Raw genomic sequence first — 16277 nt, forward strand, 5'->3', positions numbered from 1 at the left:
AACAGAGCCACATCACCATTGCTCTGCCCCAAGCAGTTACTATGGCAAAACGACGTACCTGTCTTCAGATCCGTAGATCCATCAAATACTTTCACACGCGTCAGCTTCCGATTCGCAAGGTCATTAGTATCGCTATCCTCAGCAACAAGCCCATGCATATGAACCTTATTCGCAGCAATGTAGGATTCCTTCCTCCCTCTCGAGGATGATAATAAGAACCGGATTGGACAAACAGAGACAAAATTATTCTCCGGTTTCATCGGCCGTTCCCTCCTGCTAAGCCATGGTGGACTTGCGCCACCTTACCAAGCGTATTTCCTCTTACATACGGACCAGTATCTCGTGCAACAGTCCTTCCAAATGACCCTTCAACGCCTAAATATCTTGGCACGGAGAGCAGAAATCTCCAACGACATTTTATGGACCCCATTTCAACTTTGCAACAGACTGCACTTTCACATATAATGGAGCCTCATTCAACTCTTATGCCTGTCGCTATCATGCAGACCGGTGAAAGGCCACAGCAGGCTCATACCAGACACTCTTCTTGGACATCTATCCATAGGCCGGTGTCACAACCCCCCATTGGTTCCTCAGCCTCCATGCCTTCCACACCACAGCAGACGTGGGCACCGACGGGATCCATACATGTGCAACATCCTCAAGCCGCTTCGGCCCCATCAGCTTTTGACCCTCATCTTCTCGGCTTTGGTGCAGATCAGACGGTCATAGCGTCTCAAGTCACATCAGGCCGCTCTGCGGATTACCAGCCCGTGCAGTCACAGCCGCCACATCTTTTCGGAAGCGAACTTCCGCCTGTGCATGCTACGGCTGATCCATCTTTTTCCCATTCATGGCCATCTGAACAAGGTCAAGTTCATCCTTCTGAGTCGCCTCAGGATCCATCCAATCAACAAGCATATCATCTATGGTCTCTCCTCAAAAGCGATTACCGAGGTCCTGGGGGGATGGTGCAGCCATCAAATGTAGCTGCTGTGCAAAGCGAACAACCTGCAGAAAATGTGATTAGAAGGTTCAGTGAGTAATATCCAGCACAACAGACGGTAGCCATTACTCATACGAGCTGGACAGACCCCCGGGCGTCCCTGTCTGCTGTTGGCCCGATGCATCCTCAATCTGCACCGAGCAGACCGCCCAGAAATCGAAAACGCGAACCAAGAGCGCATAGTGCCTTCAGAAAATCTGTAATCTCTTCACTGCCCCCGGTAACGCCCGCACGTCCCCTGCCACCTCGAGGTTCACAAGTTCCAGCGAGATCTTCGCGATCAGGACGCAATATTCCTGCCTCTCAGCCGTACGCGCAGTTTCCTCACTTCTCTCCGTCTTTGCAACCTTCACAACCGACATATGGTTTTTTTTGCCAATCTCTGCCACTTGAAAAACAAACAGGCCCAGCAGTCGCGCAACAACCAGCAGATCGGCAGTCGGCCAGCTGTCGCGGGGGGAAAGAAGAACTTCGAAGTTCGGGGACAGAGTACAATGGGGAGCCCACAAAAAAGCCGTCGCAGAGAGACGGGATCGAACGTACCACTTGCATTGACAGCTCTTGGCCGAATGATCGAAAATCGTCTGAGCATGAGGGAAGAATACAAGAGCTCTGGCAAACTGCAAATCCTGTTATACCTTCCTCAACCCTCCCGCTTGGCCAGGAAGGGCTGCCGACTGTGACAGGCTATAACGAAACAAACCACCTTACTGAAAAGCAGACCGTTTCGGCTGAAAAGATGGAGGAGATTTATCAGTCTTTTGAAGCTGGGCAGAGAAGACATACTCAGCAAGATCCAATGCAAGGGCATATATCTTCCGACACCCCGTCACAAATGAGTTCATCGTCCCAGACTCCAGCCGCCGCAGTCGCAGGCTGCGAAAGTGTTATGCCTGACGACTCGAGCTCTCATCCTATCTCTTCAATGCCGGTAGCCTCGACGGTACAGTCATTTTTGCCTGACCCACCTGTGGGCGATCCTCAACCATCTCGACCTGTTGTACCTCCAAGCACTGTCGGAGATGTGCAACCAGTCTTTGATCAACAGATCCGGATGAATCCTTCTGATCAAAAGATAACAACGTCATCAGGGCCAGATTTGAGCGATGGTGTCGGATCTGGAGATTATACAGTCCCATACACGGGCGCATCTCAATTGGAAGCGTATCCCGCCCCTGATCCAGCAACGTGGGTCAACCAGTTTTTGGGACACACAAATACGGCCCCTGTCTCTTTATCGTCTTACCATGGTCAGCAGACGAGTTTGGGCTACGATAGCCAGCAATTATACGTACAACAGCCTCATATTGGTACATCCGCAGAACCAGGCTTGGCAATGCAACCTCCGGCCATGTATGGTGGGATGATTGCTGAGGATAATATGTCGGCGAATAAGGGCGGTGAGGGGAAATGGGGATCTATAGACGAGAAAGGGACTAGCCAGTCAACAGAATATCCTTCCCAAATTAACCCCATAATTAGTGATAACCCGTTTACAGTCAATCCCATCGACCTGCGATTGGGATCAGGCGGACAAGGGTGTCACCTCGAGTCCCAAGATGTCGTCGCCAAGGGATGGAACTTCTCTCAACCCATGAACTTTTCAATGTACCCGCCCTCTTGATAAAGGTAAAACTGTGGCATCGTTGTCCTTTGACAGTAAAGACATAGAATTGAAAGAGGAGGTAATTGTCGAGACATAGAATTGATTTAAAAGCGGAGTTATTTACTTCTGAATATAGAGAATGGCGTTCCGCTGGCATTCATCTGTGGCCGGAGTTTAATGCATGTTTTTTATGATGTGAATGTTAAATCTCAGTCAATAGATGCTTTAAAAGGAGTGATTTGAGCAAGCGGGAGCCGAGTATGCTCTTGAAGCCTTATTATACTACGATACTCTAGGACGGACGGACGAAAAAGGGAATGAACACGAAATTTGTGACTGTATACATGGAACAGGCCTATATAAAAGCCTGCTATACATCTGTGGAAGAAAGGTCTGATTCTGCAGTATCATCTTGTGAATTGTTATGTCTTCTTGTTACCTCCGTATGCATAAACAGTGGTCGTTGTTTGCTTACCTTGAAAATGGTCGAAGACGGCTAAAATCCGTCCGTCACCTCGCGAAGTCCTATCTGTGACAAGCCGCTCCTCCCCTCCTCGGACCTCCTTCATGCCTCGTCAGACAGTCAATGTCCGTCGAGGGGGGCTTGTGTCGAACGGTTCGAACCTAACATGGGTGGCTGAGTGACCTGAGTGTGCTGAGTCTTGTTCTCCATGACTTATCGATATTACGTAAACACAGATGTTGCTCGTATCTATTCGGCGAACACACTTTCGTTTGCTGCTGTACTTTCCTTCTCTCGATAGAATCAACATCTACAGTGTTGCACTATTGCAGCCTTCTCATTACACGCTCATTTATTTGCGTGCCTTCAATTAGTATTCGATATACACAATTAGCAATCCATCCAGCTACAGACCCAGTCATATAGCGCAACTATCGTGGAGAACCATGCCAACTCTTAAGTTCTGTGGCGAATGGTAAGCATCCTCTCTCCTTCGCCTATTTCGAACTCTATGCTGATATATATCAGCAACAACCTTCTTTACCCCAAGGTATGTCGTTTAGATGATCTTTTTATCCACATTTGCCAGTTGAGGACGATTCAACGGACTGGTTCTTGTTTGCAAGTCAGAACCGCACGCTGACTAATATCACTTCAGTCCGATAACAACGCCAAAGTTCTCCTCTATCAGTGCCGGAATTGCAACTATACAGAAAATGCTACAGTAGAACCTGGAATGGCGGGATGTGTGTACAAGCATGATCTCTTAACGGTCGCCAGGTGAGTCACCTTCGTTGTGTATCTGGAGCATATGCGTCAAGCGAACACAGGTTTATCCTGTCGCTGCCGTACAAATCATTGCATGTAGTATAACGGGAGGTTGCTAATTTAGTGAATGCTTTCAGAGAACAACCCGGAGAAACGAAGGATCTGGACACGGATCCCACCCTTCAACGTTCGGCCATTGAGTGCCCCGCTTGTCATCATCATGGGTATGTCGTGCCGTTTAATGTTGGCCCTGCACCATTATCTTGTACCGCAACTAATTGCCAATCTGTAGTGCTGTTTTCTTCCAAGATCAGGGTCGTCGTATCACAACAAATATGACTCTTTTCTACTATTGCACCAACTGTAAACATCTTTTCCGAGATCCTACTGTCAGACACCGATAAGATTTGGTGATATATAGGCTGCATCATGCATCATGGTGTGTTGCCAGAAAGGGTCAATTCTTGAGCTATCTAGTTAGTTTCACGATGACGGCATAGTATTTGGAGGAGGGTGATAATCTTGGGACCCATGTTGTATAGACAATGATCGTAGCATGCAATAATAGAACTATAGTTATCTGCATCTGGAGATTACAGTAGTTTATGGGTTCTTTTACGGATCCTATGCTGATTTACAGAAGTTTAATATATCTAATTGATGACAACGTTAATCAACCCCTTGATCAGTATCTAAAATCATACCCCCTTCTTCTAAGTACGCCATGAGATCTTGCCACACCCTCGTCCCACCCTGAGGCAGATTTTCAGCCACTATCTTGCCCATCTTGGCCCTCTTAAGAGTCTCCTTATTTCCGACCATAATAAGTGCCTGACAAGTCGAGTATCACTTGTCAGTGCCAATCGGGCTAAAACATTACAACATGAGATACACTCACTCGTCTGGCTCTTGTCAGTCCAACATTGACTCGCCTCCAATCACCCAAAAAGCCGATATACCCACCGGCATTCGATCTAACAGTACTAAAAATGATTACTTCTTTCTCTCTCCCTTCAAAGCCGTCAACAGTCTTAATTTCCACATCTTGAATTTCTTCCGTTCGTTCATCTCCAAGGATTCTTTTGAGAGAATCTTGGGTCTCCGAGGCGAAAAGGGTTTCTGAAAGAACTTTGATCTGACCAAGATAAGGAGCGATGATACCAATTTGAGAACCTTTCAAATCCTAAAGTTAAAATGCCATCAGTCAAAGTGGTCACAATATTTGATTTTGTTGCACTTACGGGGTTCTTGTGGAGGAGATCAGTTACAACGTCTACGATAATTTCCGCTTCTCCCTCGTTGGCCATACTCTGTAAAACAGGGCTTTCAAGATGACTGTGATTCAGAAAGGTCAAATTGGTCTTCTCCCCCCACAACCTCAACTCGCCCGTAGACGGATCAGGAATTGGATCTTCCGGAATGAGGAAAGCTGTCTCGGGAGGAGGCCTTTCTGATGCGGGCGTGCCATTTTTGAGTAAGGAGGAGTAGAAGGTTTTGGAAGAAAAGGCGGCGAGGGAGGGGTGCATTCGATACTGTGTGTCAAGCATTATAGAAGGGACGTCTACCATTCAACTGTCAGACAAGAGCCATTCCATTCCAACGGTGATTGACTGACTTTTTTCATGGATCAGCCTTTCAAACAAGCTGGTCGACAATCCTCCGGCATGCGCATCCTGAGACACAATAACTGGAGGAAGTTGCTTATGATCACCGATAATGGCTACATGGGATGACTGAAGAGACTCTCATTAGACAAGACTTGCATTGGGGCAGTTGTAAAAATAAAATAAAAACTTACACCTTTCATCAGGGGTAAGAGAGTCAAGGGTTCGGTTGCCATACTCGCTTCATCTAAAAAAACTATGGGGAAGTCGATACTGTTGAGGTTGGCTGATATGGCCGATATGCAAGTCGTGCAAACCTGGTGCAGTATGAGTGTCGCTTCCGGCTGTCAGGCAATTAAGCTAGAGAAACATACCACGTCGGCATCGAGGAGCAGCTCCCGGGTTATACTTTGTTGTATACCCCAAATCTGTCTCCAAATTTTTTTCAACTCCGAGGATTTCTGCTGTCGTTCTGGATTACCTGAACAAAATTATCAGCTATCATTCAGTCTGTTAGATTACTTGAACATACCAAAATCCAATCTGAAGATTTCATCCTTGAGTCTTTTAGTTTTCTCAGTCATGGTCTGCACACAGGTCCACATGGGGTGGCTTTCCATTTTAATCCCCAAGGTATACTGCTTCAGATCGGTAGGGACTCTTTCGGCCATTCCTGTTCTAATGGCCTTGACTCCATGTTTTACCATACCTGCTAAAAGATTGTCGACAGCGACGTTGGTATGGGCGCAAACAAGAATAGGATGGGGAATCTGGAAATGATGCTTGAGGAGCTTGATAGTTTCGACGATGACACGAGTCTTGCCCGTACCGGGAGGCTAATGCTTGTCAGTTACTTAGATTCTGTGAGGGTCTGAGACGATATAACTTACGCCTTGGACTAGAGATAATGCCTCGCTCAACATCATTCCCATGGCCCGCAACTGAGTCCGGTTCAAAGGGACATAGGGATCACCCTCAACTTCCACAGGGGTCTCTCGCTCAGAACGATGTCTCTCCGCCCAACTTCTTATCAACGTATTTCTGTTCAAAATACCACTCTTTTTGGTTTCGCCGGTGCCAGAGGCTAGATGAGGTTTTGGGATGGCATCGAGATCTGTCGGTGATAAAGCGTGGGCGTTTGAAACAAAACCATCGGACTTGGCATTTGAAATAGGAGACGAAGAGTCACTGGGGGATGATGCTGATGGGACAGGAGGGCAAAAATCTTTCGAGAAGGCCCTTAATAGAGTCTCTCGAAGACTGGTGCCTTTGAGAATAGCTTGGTTTGACGGAGCAGCTGACGAGGGTGTAGAGACCACCAAAGGATTTTTCTTGGGCATATCAAGTGGGAACTGGGGATAGGATTCGAAAGAGTCCTCGACATAATCAGACACGTCTTGTTCAAGAGGATTGTTGTTCAGAAAGCTCATCGCCTCAAGCTGTTTCCTATACACATAGTCTGAGTGGCCAATATCAAGCCTGCAATCGGTTCTCATCAGCTTTCAGTTTCTTTACGAGCCTTAGCTCAGGGACACTCACCGCCATACACCTTGACGTATATCTGGTATGGGCACAGGACTCAATACCTGGACGACTCCCTTGGTCTTGGAGTTCACGGTAGCTAGAATAGGTCTGGATTCGTCGTCTTTGACAGCATCTTGGAAAGGATGAGTTCTTGAGAGCATGACATACTGGCCGAACCTTTCCTTGACTTTAGCACCACTCACAATCACTACCGCTGAAAGGACTCACGTAAACTTTGCAGCGTCAATCATGGTACCCTTTCCTCTGACGAACGAATATATAAAGGACCTTTCTCCCTGAGAATTATGCTTCTGGGAAACTTCATCTCCTCTTACGTTGACAAGTGTGTAGCCAGCCTTGACAAGTTTTTCTGTACTCCACTCTTCCAGCCTTTGATTGAATAGCCTGGCTTCTTCTTGTAGTTCTGCTTTGAGAAGCTGACTGAAGTGTCTCCGGTATCGCTCCAAAGCAATGGATAAAGGATGATCACTCGGAAGCTTGGTCACAACCGGTTGGTATCTACGAGGTTGTTTAGCGAACATCCAATGACGGTTACGGGGTCGGAGGTGTGGGGGGAGTGGACGCCTCAGTTGACCAAGCGCGCGAGCACGCCAATCGAATCGGGTGTTGCCGTCAAGCGGGTATCCATCCGCTGCGAGAGGGATAGCAGGAATATTTGACGTAAGAGCCGTATCATCAACTGATGATGTATCACTTTCGATTGTAAAATTGAAGACGGGCGGAGTGATTTCGCTCTTCCTGGGTAGATGATGGGGAGCGGCAAAGAAGTCGGGAAATTCTTCCATTGGCGGAGCTGGGGATAATGGTATGTTTAGAGCCTCATCCCAGCTGATATTCTCATCTGGTGGGGTATAATCGGCTTCAACCCAGCCCTTAATCTCGTCTAGTTTTCCCATCTTCAGATTTTCCAGATGGAAATTAGGAGAGACCTCCTCAGCAAAGACATCGCCAAAATGCTGATCGTCAGCAGCAACAGAAAGCTGCTGAAGCTCTGCGTCACTGACTTGGGTTTCAGTCCTTGTGGGTAGTACATTTGCTGCTTGCTTCGGTTGATTTTCGAAATCTGGACTGTTGCGAAAACGTGGCGTGCGAAAAGCTGGTGCTAAACGAGTAGTCGGTGTAAATTCATCCGTTTTCCTGGGTACAGGTGTTGTCCAAGGTTGAGAAGGTGGCGGAGGTGATGGCCAACGATGGCTGGTAGAGAAATTCCAGTCTGGCAAAGGTTGAGCACGATCTGCCGACGAGATGTGAAACGCGCGATTCCTAGAGGTAAACTGGCGATCCCCACCCGTCGTTGGAAGCCAAGCACGCGCAGACAGATATTTGACGGGGGATTTGCAAGTGGCCTTGTGAAATGGTGAATACAAGGCGTGGCTGCTCTGTAATATAGTCGGCCTGGAGGAGGCGCGTGTGCCCCCGGGTCGTGCCCGGAGCGAAGTGAGGCTTTGTGGGCGTCGCAGTTTGGCGGATGGCGGACGACGGACGGCGAGAGGGAAGCTATGGATATGACGGCGGCATGTGTCTATTTATGCGGAGGAAGGATGGAAGGAACAATAGGGTATAAGAACATTTGTTGACAGTTCCAGGGGGAATGTAACAAAAATCCTTCAGGCACCACTCTCATCTAGCCACACGTCACACATCAAAGCAATATATGCGTTGTATGCATTCTATTCTATTCACATACTGATAAATGATAACGAAAGAAACCTCCATCTCATCTATGCTGTAGCCTGTAATTCCTATCTATTGATACACCCATAATAATCAGTATGATCCTCTACTTCTACAACTACTCCTATCTACGTTCGAGGCACTCGGTCGTCAACGAAAGGATGAGGACCCTGGGTGACGTTGAGGTCAACAATGTTGCCGGTAGAAAGGTCATAGAGCTATATGGGCATCAGTCAATGGGCCATGCCATAGTCACAGAATGCAACTCACCCAGCCGTGGACAAAAACTTCCCGGAACTCGCCCTTCCTGGCCTTTTCCCAAGCTTCCTGAATAGTCTACATTTGCTATGAGTGATCCATAGCCCTAATCAATGAGGGGCAAGCTTACAGGGCTGTTAACAACGTTCTTTACGGCCATCTTGACGTTCTCCTTGATCAAGTCGTTCACATCGCTTCCCTCGGGTAAAGAATGCTTCAGCCTGATGATGGGTTCGAGATATCGCACCAAAGGAGTCGCGCCGGGGTTTTCCACAGTCGGGATAGGCTGGTCAAACGCAGCAATACAGCCACCGCAACCGGTGTGACCAACAACCATGACTAATGGCGTCCCAAGTCAGTCTATAGAGACTTGGCAATACCATAGGGGCGGAAGATTCTTACCGTGAGTGACACCAACGTTCATGATGGCGTAGTTGAGAAGAGCCTGGGAAGAGTCGTCCTCGGGCTTGAACTGGTTGGCAACGTTCCTCTACAGGCAACCAAGCTTTTGTTAGCCCCTTCATTTCGCAGCGCATCTTGTGCACAGGCAACGATGACCGAAAGTCGGGAGGGTAGAAACATACCTGGACAAACACGTCTCCGGGTTTACGAGCCATGATTGTAACCTCTGGAACTCGAGAGTCGGCGCATCCGATCCAAAGAAAGTTGGGCGCCTGCATTATCATGAATTAGCTTTTACGATGTGCTTCGAACGTTCCAGAGACAGGAGCTGCTCACCTGACCCATGACCTGCTCGGCCATGAACTCGGGCTCCTCAGAAGTGACTTTTCTGGCCCAGTACCTGTTGCCTTCGAGGACTTCCCTAATCTCCTTGAACTTCTGGGCAGCCACAGAGTGCCCAAGATCCATGTCAATCTCCTCGGAGGGCTTGAGGGGTTCGGCGTGGAAAGGCATGTTGGCGATGCTGGTGGTGTTTATAGATCTGGAGGAACAAATGGTGGGAAGCTGAAGGAGACCGAATGTGGGTCTGGGAAGTGTGCTGAATGAAAAGTGGGCTCTGTGGGAGGCCAGTCGAGTTCTATATAGCGACTGTGTAATGGGAGAGATGGCTCTAACGTGTGATGTGGGTATTTTCGCGGTGGATAGCGGGCAACGAAGGCTCGCGGAGCGGGGTATTGTGGATATATGCACCGCGTGCGGTAGAGATGGTTGGTCGGAAGGAACGGGGGCCGGGAAAGGTGGCTGGGAGCGGAGAGCTGGATGTGCTGAAAAAGAAGACGCAGCGACAAAAGCTGTCAACAGATTTATAGGCTTTATCGGCCAATGACCCAAAAAAAAACCCCAACGGCCAACCTCGATTGCCTCGTTTTAATTTACGTGCCTGCGGAATGTTCCTGGCCCTTGAAACCAAGAGCGGCATGAGCCGGCCCACGCTAACACGCACTCGTGCCTACTGCACTAAAGGGCGTTTCCCATAGGCGGATCCTTCTCATGCCGATACGGAGAAACGGAATGCCGTTTTTTGCATTCCCCGCAATCCGCCGGTACTCCCCAACAAGAACACATGTAACCAGGTCAGTCACCCTTTTTCCGAGGTTTCTTTGCTCAAGAACTCTGAGCTTACTTCTGTTCTTCAGCTTTCCGAGTCGCTGGAAACTGAAAAACAGAACGAGTCATTACTGCTCGCTACTGCTGGAGGTGTCTCATAAATTCGCTGTTGTGCCTTCTCATTTATTTGTTCGTCGGACGAATAGAGACATTCGAGATGATGATTCATTTATCATTGATCCATCTATATCTTCTCATGTATGTTCTCGAATTTTATTACTTGACAGGGAGTCAATATACTACACCTACTTGTGCTATATTATGATTCCCCTACAATAATCAAGGTGCGGCGTATAATTGGCCTCTTATCACCTGCAAAGCAACATTCAGAATGCCATTTATTAATGCCCTTCAGACTTCTCCGTTTGTTTGCTTGCATTCACGACAGGGTGGCTGTTATTAACGCTTCATTCGCCTATGCTCATAAGCAAGTCTGTTCTAGTCCAGTAAACTCGAACTTTCCATTTTTCATATTATCGTACTTCAGATTCCTCAAGCAATGGCCTCCATCTCGGTTTGCTTGCGTCTCAACTTGTCACTGTTTTCACTTGTGGCAAGCAAAATGTGCAGGGATGATCGGAGCTAACTCTCGGGAAATGTTTGGCCTCATCGTCATACACCTCAAGCCCAAACCCAGTGACCTTGTCGAATTGAAGAGGGCGTACAAGCGCAGCCTCATCGACAATGCTGGGGCCTCGTACTCGGGCAGTCATCATTAGAACGGCGGATGTTTCATCGTGGCGAAAAAAAGCAGAATCAGAGAAGATGAGATGCTTGTTAGTGACCGTTTCCACAGGGACGCTGAACGACATCAAGTCGAGAAGCTCAACCAAACAGCTTAAATACTCAGTCACAATATCTTTTTTCTTTCTACTAAGCCAAGCTTTCATTTGTCTGTTGTAATACAACACTCTCATATCAAACGCCTTTGCTCGTCTATTCTTCGATACCGCGCATGCCGGCAATTCCCAATATTTTGCCCTCGGGACGATGTGAAAGTGAGACACGAAAGTTGAACGTGCCCCCTTTGGCGCGAGAAAAGCGAAGAGGGTGGGCTGCCGAAGAATATTGAGAAGGAGGGAGAACTGTCGAAGGGTATCTAGAAGGAGGGAGAACTGTCGAAGAGTATCGAGAAGGAAAGAGTACCTGGGGAAGCTGAGAAATCGTCATGTTGATAAGAGTGCAGCTGGGATATCGACGCGATTTTTGATCAATGCGAACGAGTAATGGAAAGTAGATTCAACGATAGACTAGCACATCGGCGTTCTCCTGATTCCAAGCTTTTTATATCTTTATCACTGTCATTTTTTGCATGTCGATATGAAGGAGAAGAGAGAGAAGTTACTGATAAGATGACTGAAATCATTTTCCAATCCAGCTCTTTCGTCTACAGAGATGATCGGTCACCCGCTGTTGGATTTTTCTTTATAGCGCTGGTAAGTTTGAGGATGCCTTCCGATTTGCCTGTATGATCAGTCTGGCCCTCAACGGCTCAACACAAGCTCACTGTTGCTTCGTTTTCTACCTTTTTTGCTCATTATACGTACACTATGTCTCTATATATTACGTATTATCGGCTATTCGTTTGTTGTTGACATTTCTCAGCCACCGTGGGAAAGCAGCTAGGCACGTCGACGTGACCGTGACTGCGACGAGGTCGACCAAAAGAATCGTTGAGATGGGTTGTTGTCAAGATGTCTCAACTGAAGATATTCCTCAAGAAGACCACTGACCGGCTGTAGCAAATGTCTCGTCAAAGCCTATTTACCCCAGCCTTGGGACAACGGAAAGGCCTCATAAGCCACACTGTCGATTTAGTCCGAGCATTGCTATTCGACCGACGATATTTTTGGCACACTGCCTTCCTCCTCTTTCTGGGTGAAGTTGCGTTGAGCCTTTTGGTGATATGGAAGATCCCTTGTAAGTATATTTGAAAACCTACGGATCTATATTGACTGCTTCGGAAGATACCAAGATAGACTGGCCGGCATACATGCAACAAGTAGACATGTTCCTTGCCGGCGAAAGGGATTATTCCAAGATTGAGGGAGAGACAGGACCTCTGGTGTACGTCTGTCATTTCTTCAACGTCCATGATGCCAATCATATTTGTAATTCAGTTATCCAGCCTTGCACTTGTACATATACACTGCCTTCCACCGTCTCTTGCCCTCCATCGAAAATGTTCGCCCAGCCCAATTCGTCTTTCTCGGGTTCTATCTCGCCACGTACTTGGCTATCTCCACGATCTACTATCTCGCAGGGCGCCCGTCAAATGGTGGCCATCATTTTCCGCAGGTATTACTCATTCCTTTGACCCTCTCTAAGAGGGCCCACTCAATATTCTTGCTTCGACTGTTCAATGATCCTATCGCTATGCTCATCTTCTATCTTTCCGTGATTGCTTTCCAGATTGGTGGCCGGAAGGGCTGGAGACTAGGATGCGTGCTTTTCAGGTCAGTATCCTGGCCTAAGCGTCATTTCCATGGCTAATTCCATTAGTCTCGCACTGGGAGTCAAGATGAACATCCTCAATTTTTTGCCAGGTCTACTCGTTCTTCTTTTTCAATATCGCGGCATTGTTGGCACAGTGGAAGGTCTCTCAATCATCGGTCTTATCCAGTTCCTTCTTCCTGCTCCATTTTTCTTTTCGAAAAGCAACCCTTACCTCATTAGAGCATATTTCACTTCGGCTTTTGATTTCTCACGACAATTCTTGTATGAATGGACTGTCAACTGGAGGTTCATCAGTGAAGAGACATTCTTGAGCAGAGAGAGGGCCGTGACTCTACTTGCAGGACATGTGAGTAGTGCGAACGGGGATTGCACATGGCACTGACTTGACATCACAATGTAGCTTACCGTCTTGGGGTTATTTGCAGCATTTAAATGGTCACCGGTGCCCGGTGGCACTTTGAGGGTACTGCGGAAGGGGTTCTCTGACCCGCTAAATCAAGCTTTAGAGGTTTCACAGGTTCCAGCCTATCGTATGTACTCTGATTACAGAACACGATTAACTTATTAACACTGCATCAGACATTCCATTAGTCTTATTTTCTGCCAATCTTATAGGCATGCTCTTTGCCCGTTCTTTGCACTACCAGTTCCACTCGTGGTATTTCCACCAGTTACCTTTCTTGCTCTATTCAGGTGCTGGTTGGGGAAATATGTTGACTAGGTGAGTCATCTGCGGCTTTGAACACATCAGCTCACACAAAATAGTGTCCTCATATGGGTTACTGTGCAGTATGCGTGGGAAACAGCCCCATCCACCATAAGTACTTCTGCTGCGCTTTTAGCTGGGCACGGGGCAATGGTTTTTGGACTTTTCTTTCATGGAATGAAACGCCCATCATCAAGCCAGAAATCTAAGGCTAAATAATTTTCGACATATTGTGACGTAGCTACTGTTTGCATGGATAGGAAACAACTACATGTAATGATAATAATAATAGTACACTTTAAATTTTCTATTTTGTCAAACGAATATTCCCTTGACTCTCAAAGAAGCGTCTCACATCCCACCAGTTGTTCCTTCTTCTCTCACCGACGTCCCAATCTCTCAAAGCAACTTCTGTTGCGTTCTCGCCACGACCTTCTTCCACATCGGTCTGCAAAGAGCTATTATCCTCCCCACGTATGATCGCTCCGAGACCGAGAGGCCCGTCACTTCGGCTTCTTCGATTTCTTTCCCTTTCCCCATGATGATGCTCACTCATACTTCCCGATCGCAAGGCGAATCCTGGACTCGCCGCTCCTAAGCCAATGGAGAAGCCCATGGGCGCAGCATGAGGACCAATGTCGGGGAGAAGAGACCCATATCTGGGGCCTCTATGGTGGTGATGATGAGCATGTGAAAGTGAATGAGAATGGGTATGGAAGGAACGAGGAGACATGGGCGAGTGAGGAGAAGATGGCGATGGAGCAAAGACTGGTTGATAGTGCCCAGTTGGTGTGGGGGGTACAGAGACAGTCCCTATGTCATGATGGGGAAGCGGCCAGAGACTTTCATCGTCTTCTGGTTCTTCTGTAGTCCCTCGGCCCAGCAAAGTCGCTCCTTCCCCAGCTTCCACTTCGTCTCTGCTCTCATGTGACGAGATGGAAGTGCTATCCGACATCACGTCTTCCTCAGCCCATGTACCCACTTCTACACTGCCTTCAGGTTGAATAGCCGAGACAATCCATACACCGAGCAGAAGAATGGCAGTGCCAAAAGAGACAAGAAGAATTTGATAAGTTGCGAGTTGCCCGAATTGGTTATAAAAGATCAGTCCATCTGCTCCATATTAATTTTTGCCCTGCACGTCTTGAGGTTACAACACTTACCAAAAATCGAGGATAAATTGAAGAAACAGAATGCCAACGGACACACTAACGCCGGCCCTGTAAATTTCAAGCTGTGATGCAGATACCAGATCTGCGCGACGGCAATGACGCTCATCCCCAACATCAGGGCCCATGTTTGAGGTCTTGCAAATTCATTACGACCGACGCCTGTTCGCCAATGATCGACGGTTTTCATGAATAGTTCAACTGTTGCCTTCGCCAGAACAAGGCATAATCCGGAGAGTGTACCTGCCGCAGCGGCAAAAGCAAGGCCGCAGAGGGTAAGGGTGTGAGTGAGGGAAGATTCGGCGGTGGATTTGGGCGACACCTCTTGAATGCGAGGTGAAATAGAAAGTGAAAGGGGTTTCTGCACAGACGGGCTTTTCAAAGTAAGGCGAGGGTTAGGCTTCGCGTATTCATCTTCATGGTCATCAGAGTTGGAAGTTGATCGATGTCGAGGGTTTGTGGAGCGGAAAGGAATAGCAATAGTCGAGCGGGGAGAAGCGTAATTGCTTGGTACGGAGACAGGACTTGATGCACCGGACAAGGAGATCTGGTTCGACTGATGCCGGTAGACGTGCCAGCTTGCAATGTGGGCCTGGAGTCAATAGTCAGAACCATGACACTGAACCAATGCCCTTACTTACCGCTGCCAAGACCGCTGCGACCGCAATCAAAACGATTGTAAAGAAAGCTACAAATGGGCCTCTTTTGAGCAGTAACAGTAGCTCGTCCAGGCCGTGTTCCTCATCAGGAACTACGCCAAATACAGCAATCATAACCGCCCCCCCAGCTACTAACGCTGTGCCGACCACCCAACTCATACCAAACTTGTCGCCCAAAAGCACATGGGCAAATAGGGCATTGAAGACCAGCGAGATGGCCCCCAAGGGTGCCAGGATAACAATGGGTAGCGCGTCCAGCTGGAAGAGCGTGGCAAAGACATTGGAAGTCATATATATGATGAAGCCGATAAGCCATAGCGGGCGCCGTATTGCTGGTCGACGAGCAGGCAAGGGTAAAAGATCTTCCTGAATGTGAGATTTACGCTGAATAGTAAGGCCTGAAGCAAATCGGGAAGTTTAGCCTACTTGAGAGCATTTCCCAGTATCTCTTCTTACTCACCCAGCGATTGCACGAAAGAACAAGCCAGGCCAATCAAAATGGCAACAAAGACTGGGATACCGCGCATAGCTGCTATCGTCAAGCCAAATAATAAGGATCTTGCGGTGCAACGACACAAAACACTACTGAATGGATTTCAGTGTGTTGAGAAGGCCGGCCTATGCAGGCATCAAAGTGTCGGAGCTGAGGATATGGACAGAAATGAAACGGATAATAAGCGGATGTAGTGAATTTCCACCGACTAGAGTTCGAGCGGGACAACCAACTCGTTCCCCCCCCACCAACGCGAGCCACGTCTAGTAGAACGCGTTCGAATGAACAAACATAGATCGG

General features: G+C 47.9%; 6 protein-coding genes across 6 annotated transcripts; 3 read left to right on the forward strand and 3 right to left on the reverse strand.

The window, feature by feature from the left end:
• Positions 1-338: 338 nt before the first annotated feature.
• On the forward strand, positions 339-2788 carry CNL04760 (hypothetical protein). Its single transcript, XM_024658161.1, has 2 exons — positions 339-1038; positions 1093-2788. The coding sequence occupies exons 1-2, from the start codon at positions 420-422 to the stop codon at positions 2628-2630; spliced, it is 2157 nt and encodes a 718-aa protein (XP_024513906.1). The 5' UTR covers positions 339-419; the 3' UTR covers positions 2631-2788.
• Positions 2789-3374: 586 nt separating this feature from the next.
• Positions 3375-4522, forward strand: CNL04765 (hypothetical protein). The gene is made up of 5 exons (XM_024658827.1): positions 3375-3550; positions 3604-3625; positions 3734-3855; positions 3981-4067; positions 4136-4522. Exons 1-5 carry the CDS (start codon positions 3522-3524, stop codon positions 4245-4247), a joined length of 372 nt encoding a protein of 123 aa, XP_024514660.1. The 5' UTR covers positions 3375-3521; the 3' UTR covers positions 4248-4522.
• On the reverse strand, positions 4414-8533 carry CNL04770 (DNA helicase, putative). The gene is made up of 10 exons (XM_568019.2): positions 7200-8533; positions 6987-7148; positions 6338-6926; positions 5980-6283; positions 5822-5928; positions 5642-5764; positions 5459-5576; positions 5085-5404; positions 4742-5026; positions 4414-4674 (listed from the first exon to the last, which is right to left on the reverse strand). Exons 1-10 carry the CDS (start codon positions 7886-7888, stop codon positions 4513-4515), a joined length of 2859 nt encoding a protein of 952 aa, XP_568019.1. The 5' UTR covers positions 7889-8533; the 3' UTR covers positions 4414-4512.
• Positions 8534-8637: 104 nt separating this feature from the next.
• CNL04780 (carbonic anhydrase protein, putative) lies at positions 8638-10180 on the reverse strand. The gene is made up of 6 exons (XM_024658162.1): positions 9663-10180; positions 9509-9598; positions 9327-9414; positions 9055-9263; positions 8937-9002; positions 8638-8884 (listed from the first exon to the last, which is right to left on the reverse strand). Exons 1-6 carry the CDS (start codon positions 9837-9839, stop codon positions 8795-8797), a joined length of 720 nt encoding a protein of 239 aa, XP_024513836.1. The 5' UTR covers positions 9840-10180; the 3' UTR covers positions 8638-8794.
• A 2017-nt stretch (positions 10181-12197) lies between these two features.
• On the forward strand, positions 12198-13922 carry CNL04800 (alpha-1,3-mannosyltransferase, putative). Its single transcript, XM_568021.2, has 7 exons — positions 12198-12413; positions 12461-12560; positions 12614-12949; positions 12996-13296; positions 13351-13480; positions 13530-13671; positions 13716-13922. The coding sequence occupies exons 1-7, from the start codon at positions 12239-12241 to the stop codon at positions 13873-13875; spliced, it is 1344 nt and encodes a 447-aa protein (XP_568021.1). The 5' UTR covers positions 12198-12238; the 3' UTR covers positions 13876-13922.
• CNL04810 (hypothetical protein) lies at positions 13893-16156 on the reverse strand. Its single transcript, XM_568022.2, has 4 exons — positions 15945-16156; positions 15467-15882; positions 14820-15417; positions 13893-14769 (listed from the first exon to the last, which is right to left on the reverse strand). Exons 1-4 carry the CDS (start codon positions 16009-16011, stop codon positions 13964-13966), a joined length of 1887 nt encoding a protein of 628 aa, XP_568022.1. The 5' UTR covers positions 16012-16156; the 3' UTR covers positions 13893-13963.
• Positions 16157-16277: the final 121 nt, after the last annotated feature.

The sequence above is a fragment of the Cryptococcus neoformans genome, assembly GCF_000091045.1.
Source record: "Cryptococcus neoformans var. neoformans JEC21 chromosome 12 sequence".
NCBI lineage: Eukaryota > Fungi > Basidiomycota > Tremellomycetes > Tremellales > Cryptococcaceae > Cryptococcus > Cryptococcus deneoformans.

Bases quoted from the DNA above. Each gene is read 5' to 3' on its own strand.
- CNL04760 (XM_024658161.1), top strand. From the start codon at position 420: ATGGACCCCATTTCAACTTTGCAACAGACTGCACTTTCACATATAATG. The intron at 1,039-1,092 runs GTGAGTAATATC...CGAGCTGGACAG, and splicing joins AAATGTGATTAGAAGGTTCA to ACCCCCGGGCGTCCCTGTCT.
- CNL04765 (XM_024658827.1), top strand. From the start codon at position 3,522: ATGCCAACTCTTAAGTTCTGTGGCGAATG. The intron at 3,626-3,733 runs GTATGTCGTTTA...ATATCACTTCAG, and splicing joins ACAACCTTCTTTACCCCAAG to TCCGATAACAACGCCAAAGT. The intron at 4,068-4,135 runs GTATGTCGTGCC...GCCAATCTGTAG, and splicing joins CCCGCTTGTCATCATCATGG to TGCTGTTTTCTTCCAAGATC.
- CNL04770 (XM_568019.2), bottom strand. From the start codon at position 7,888: ATGGGAAAACTAGACGAGATTAAGGGCTGGGTTGAAGCCGATTATACC. The intron at 5,929-5,979 runs GTATGTTCAAGT...AATTTTGTTCAG, and splicing joins AATCTTCAGATTGGATTTTG to GTAATCCAGAACGACAGCAG. The intron at 5,027-5,084 runs GTAAGTGCAACA...TTTTAACTTTAG, and splicing joins ATCTCCTCCACAAGAACCCC to GATTTGAAAGGTTCTCAAAT.
- CNL04780 (XM_024658162.1), bottom strand. From the start codon at position 9,839: ATGCCTTTCCACGCCGAACCCCTCAAGCCCTCCGAGGAGATTGACATG. The intron at 9,599-9,662 runs GTGAGCAGCTCC...ATGATAATGCAG, and splicing joins CCGAGCAGGTCATGGGTCAG to GCGCCCAACTTTCTTTGGAT. The intron at 9,003-9,054 runs GTAAGCTTGCCC...TAGCAAATGTAG, and splicing joins AGAACGTTGTTAACAGCCCT to ACTATTCAGGAAGCTTGGGA.
- CNL04800 (XM_568021.2), top strand. From the start codon at position 12,239: ATGTCTCGTCAAAGCCTATTTACCCCAGCCTTGGGACAACGGAAAGGC. The intron at 13,297-13,350 runs GTGAGTAGTGCG...ATCACAATGTAG, and splicing joins TGACTCTACTTGCAGGACAT to CTTACCGTCTTGGGGTTATT. The intron at 13,481-13,529 runs GTATGTACTCTG...ACACTGCATCAG, and splicing joins TTCACAGGTTCCAGCCTATC to ACATTCCATTAGTCTTATTT.
- CNL04810 (XM_568022.2), bottom strand. From the start codon at position 16,011: ATGCGCGGTATCCCAGTCTTTGTTGCCATTTTGATTGGCCTGGCTTGT. The intron at 15,883-15,944 runs GTGAGTAAGAAG...GATTTGCTTCAG, and splicing joins TTCTTTCGTGCAATCGCTGG to GCCTTACTATTCAGCGTAAA. The intron at 15,418-15,466 runs GTAAGTAAGGGC...TATTGACTCCAG, and splicing joins TCGCAGCGGTCTTGGCAGCG to GCCCACATTGCAAGCTGGCA.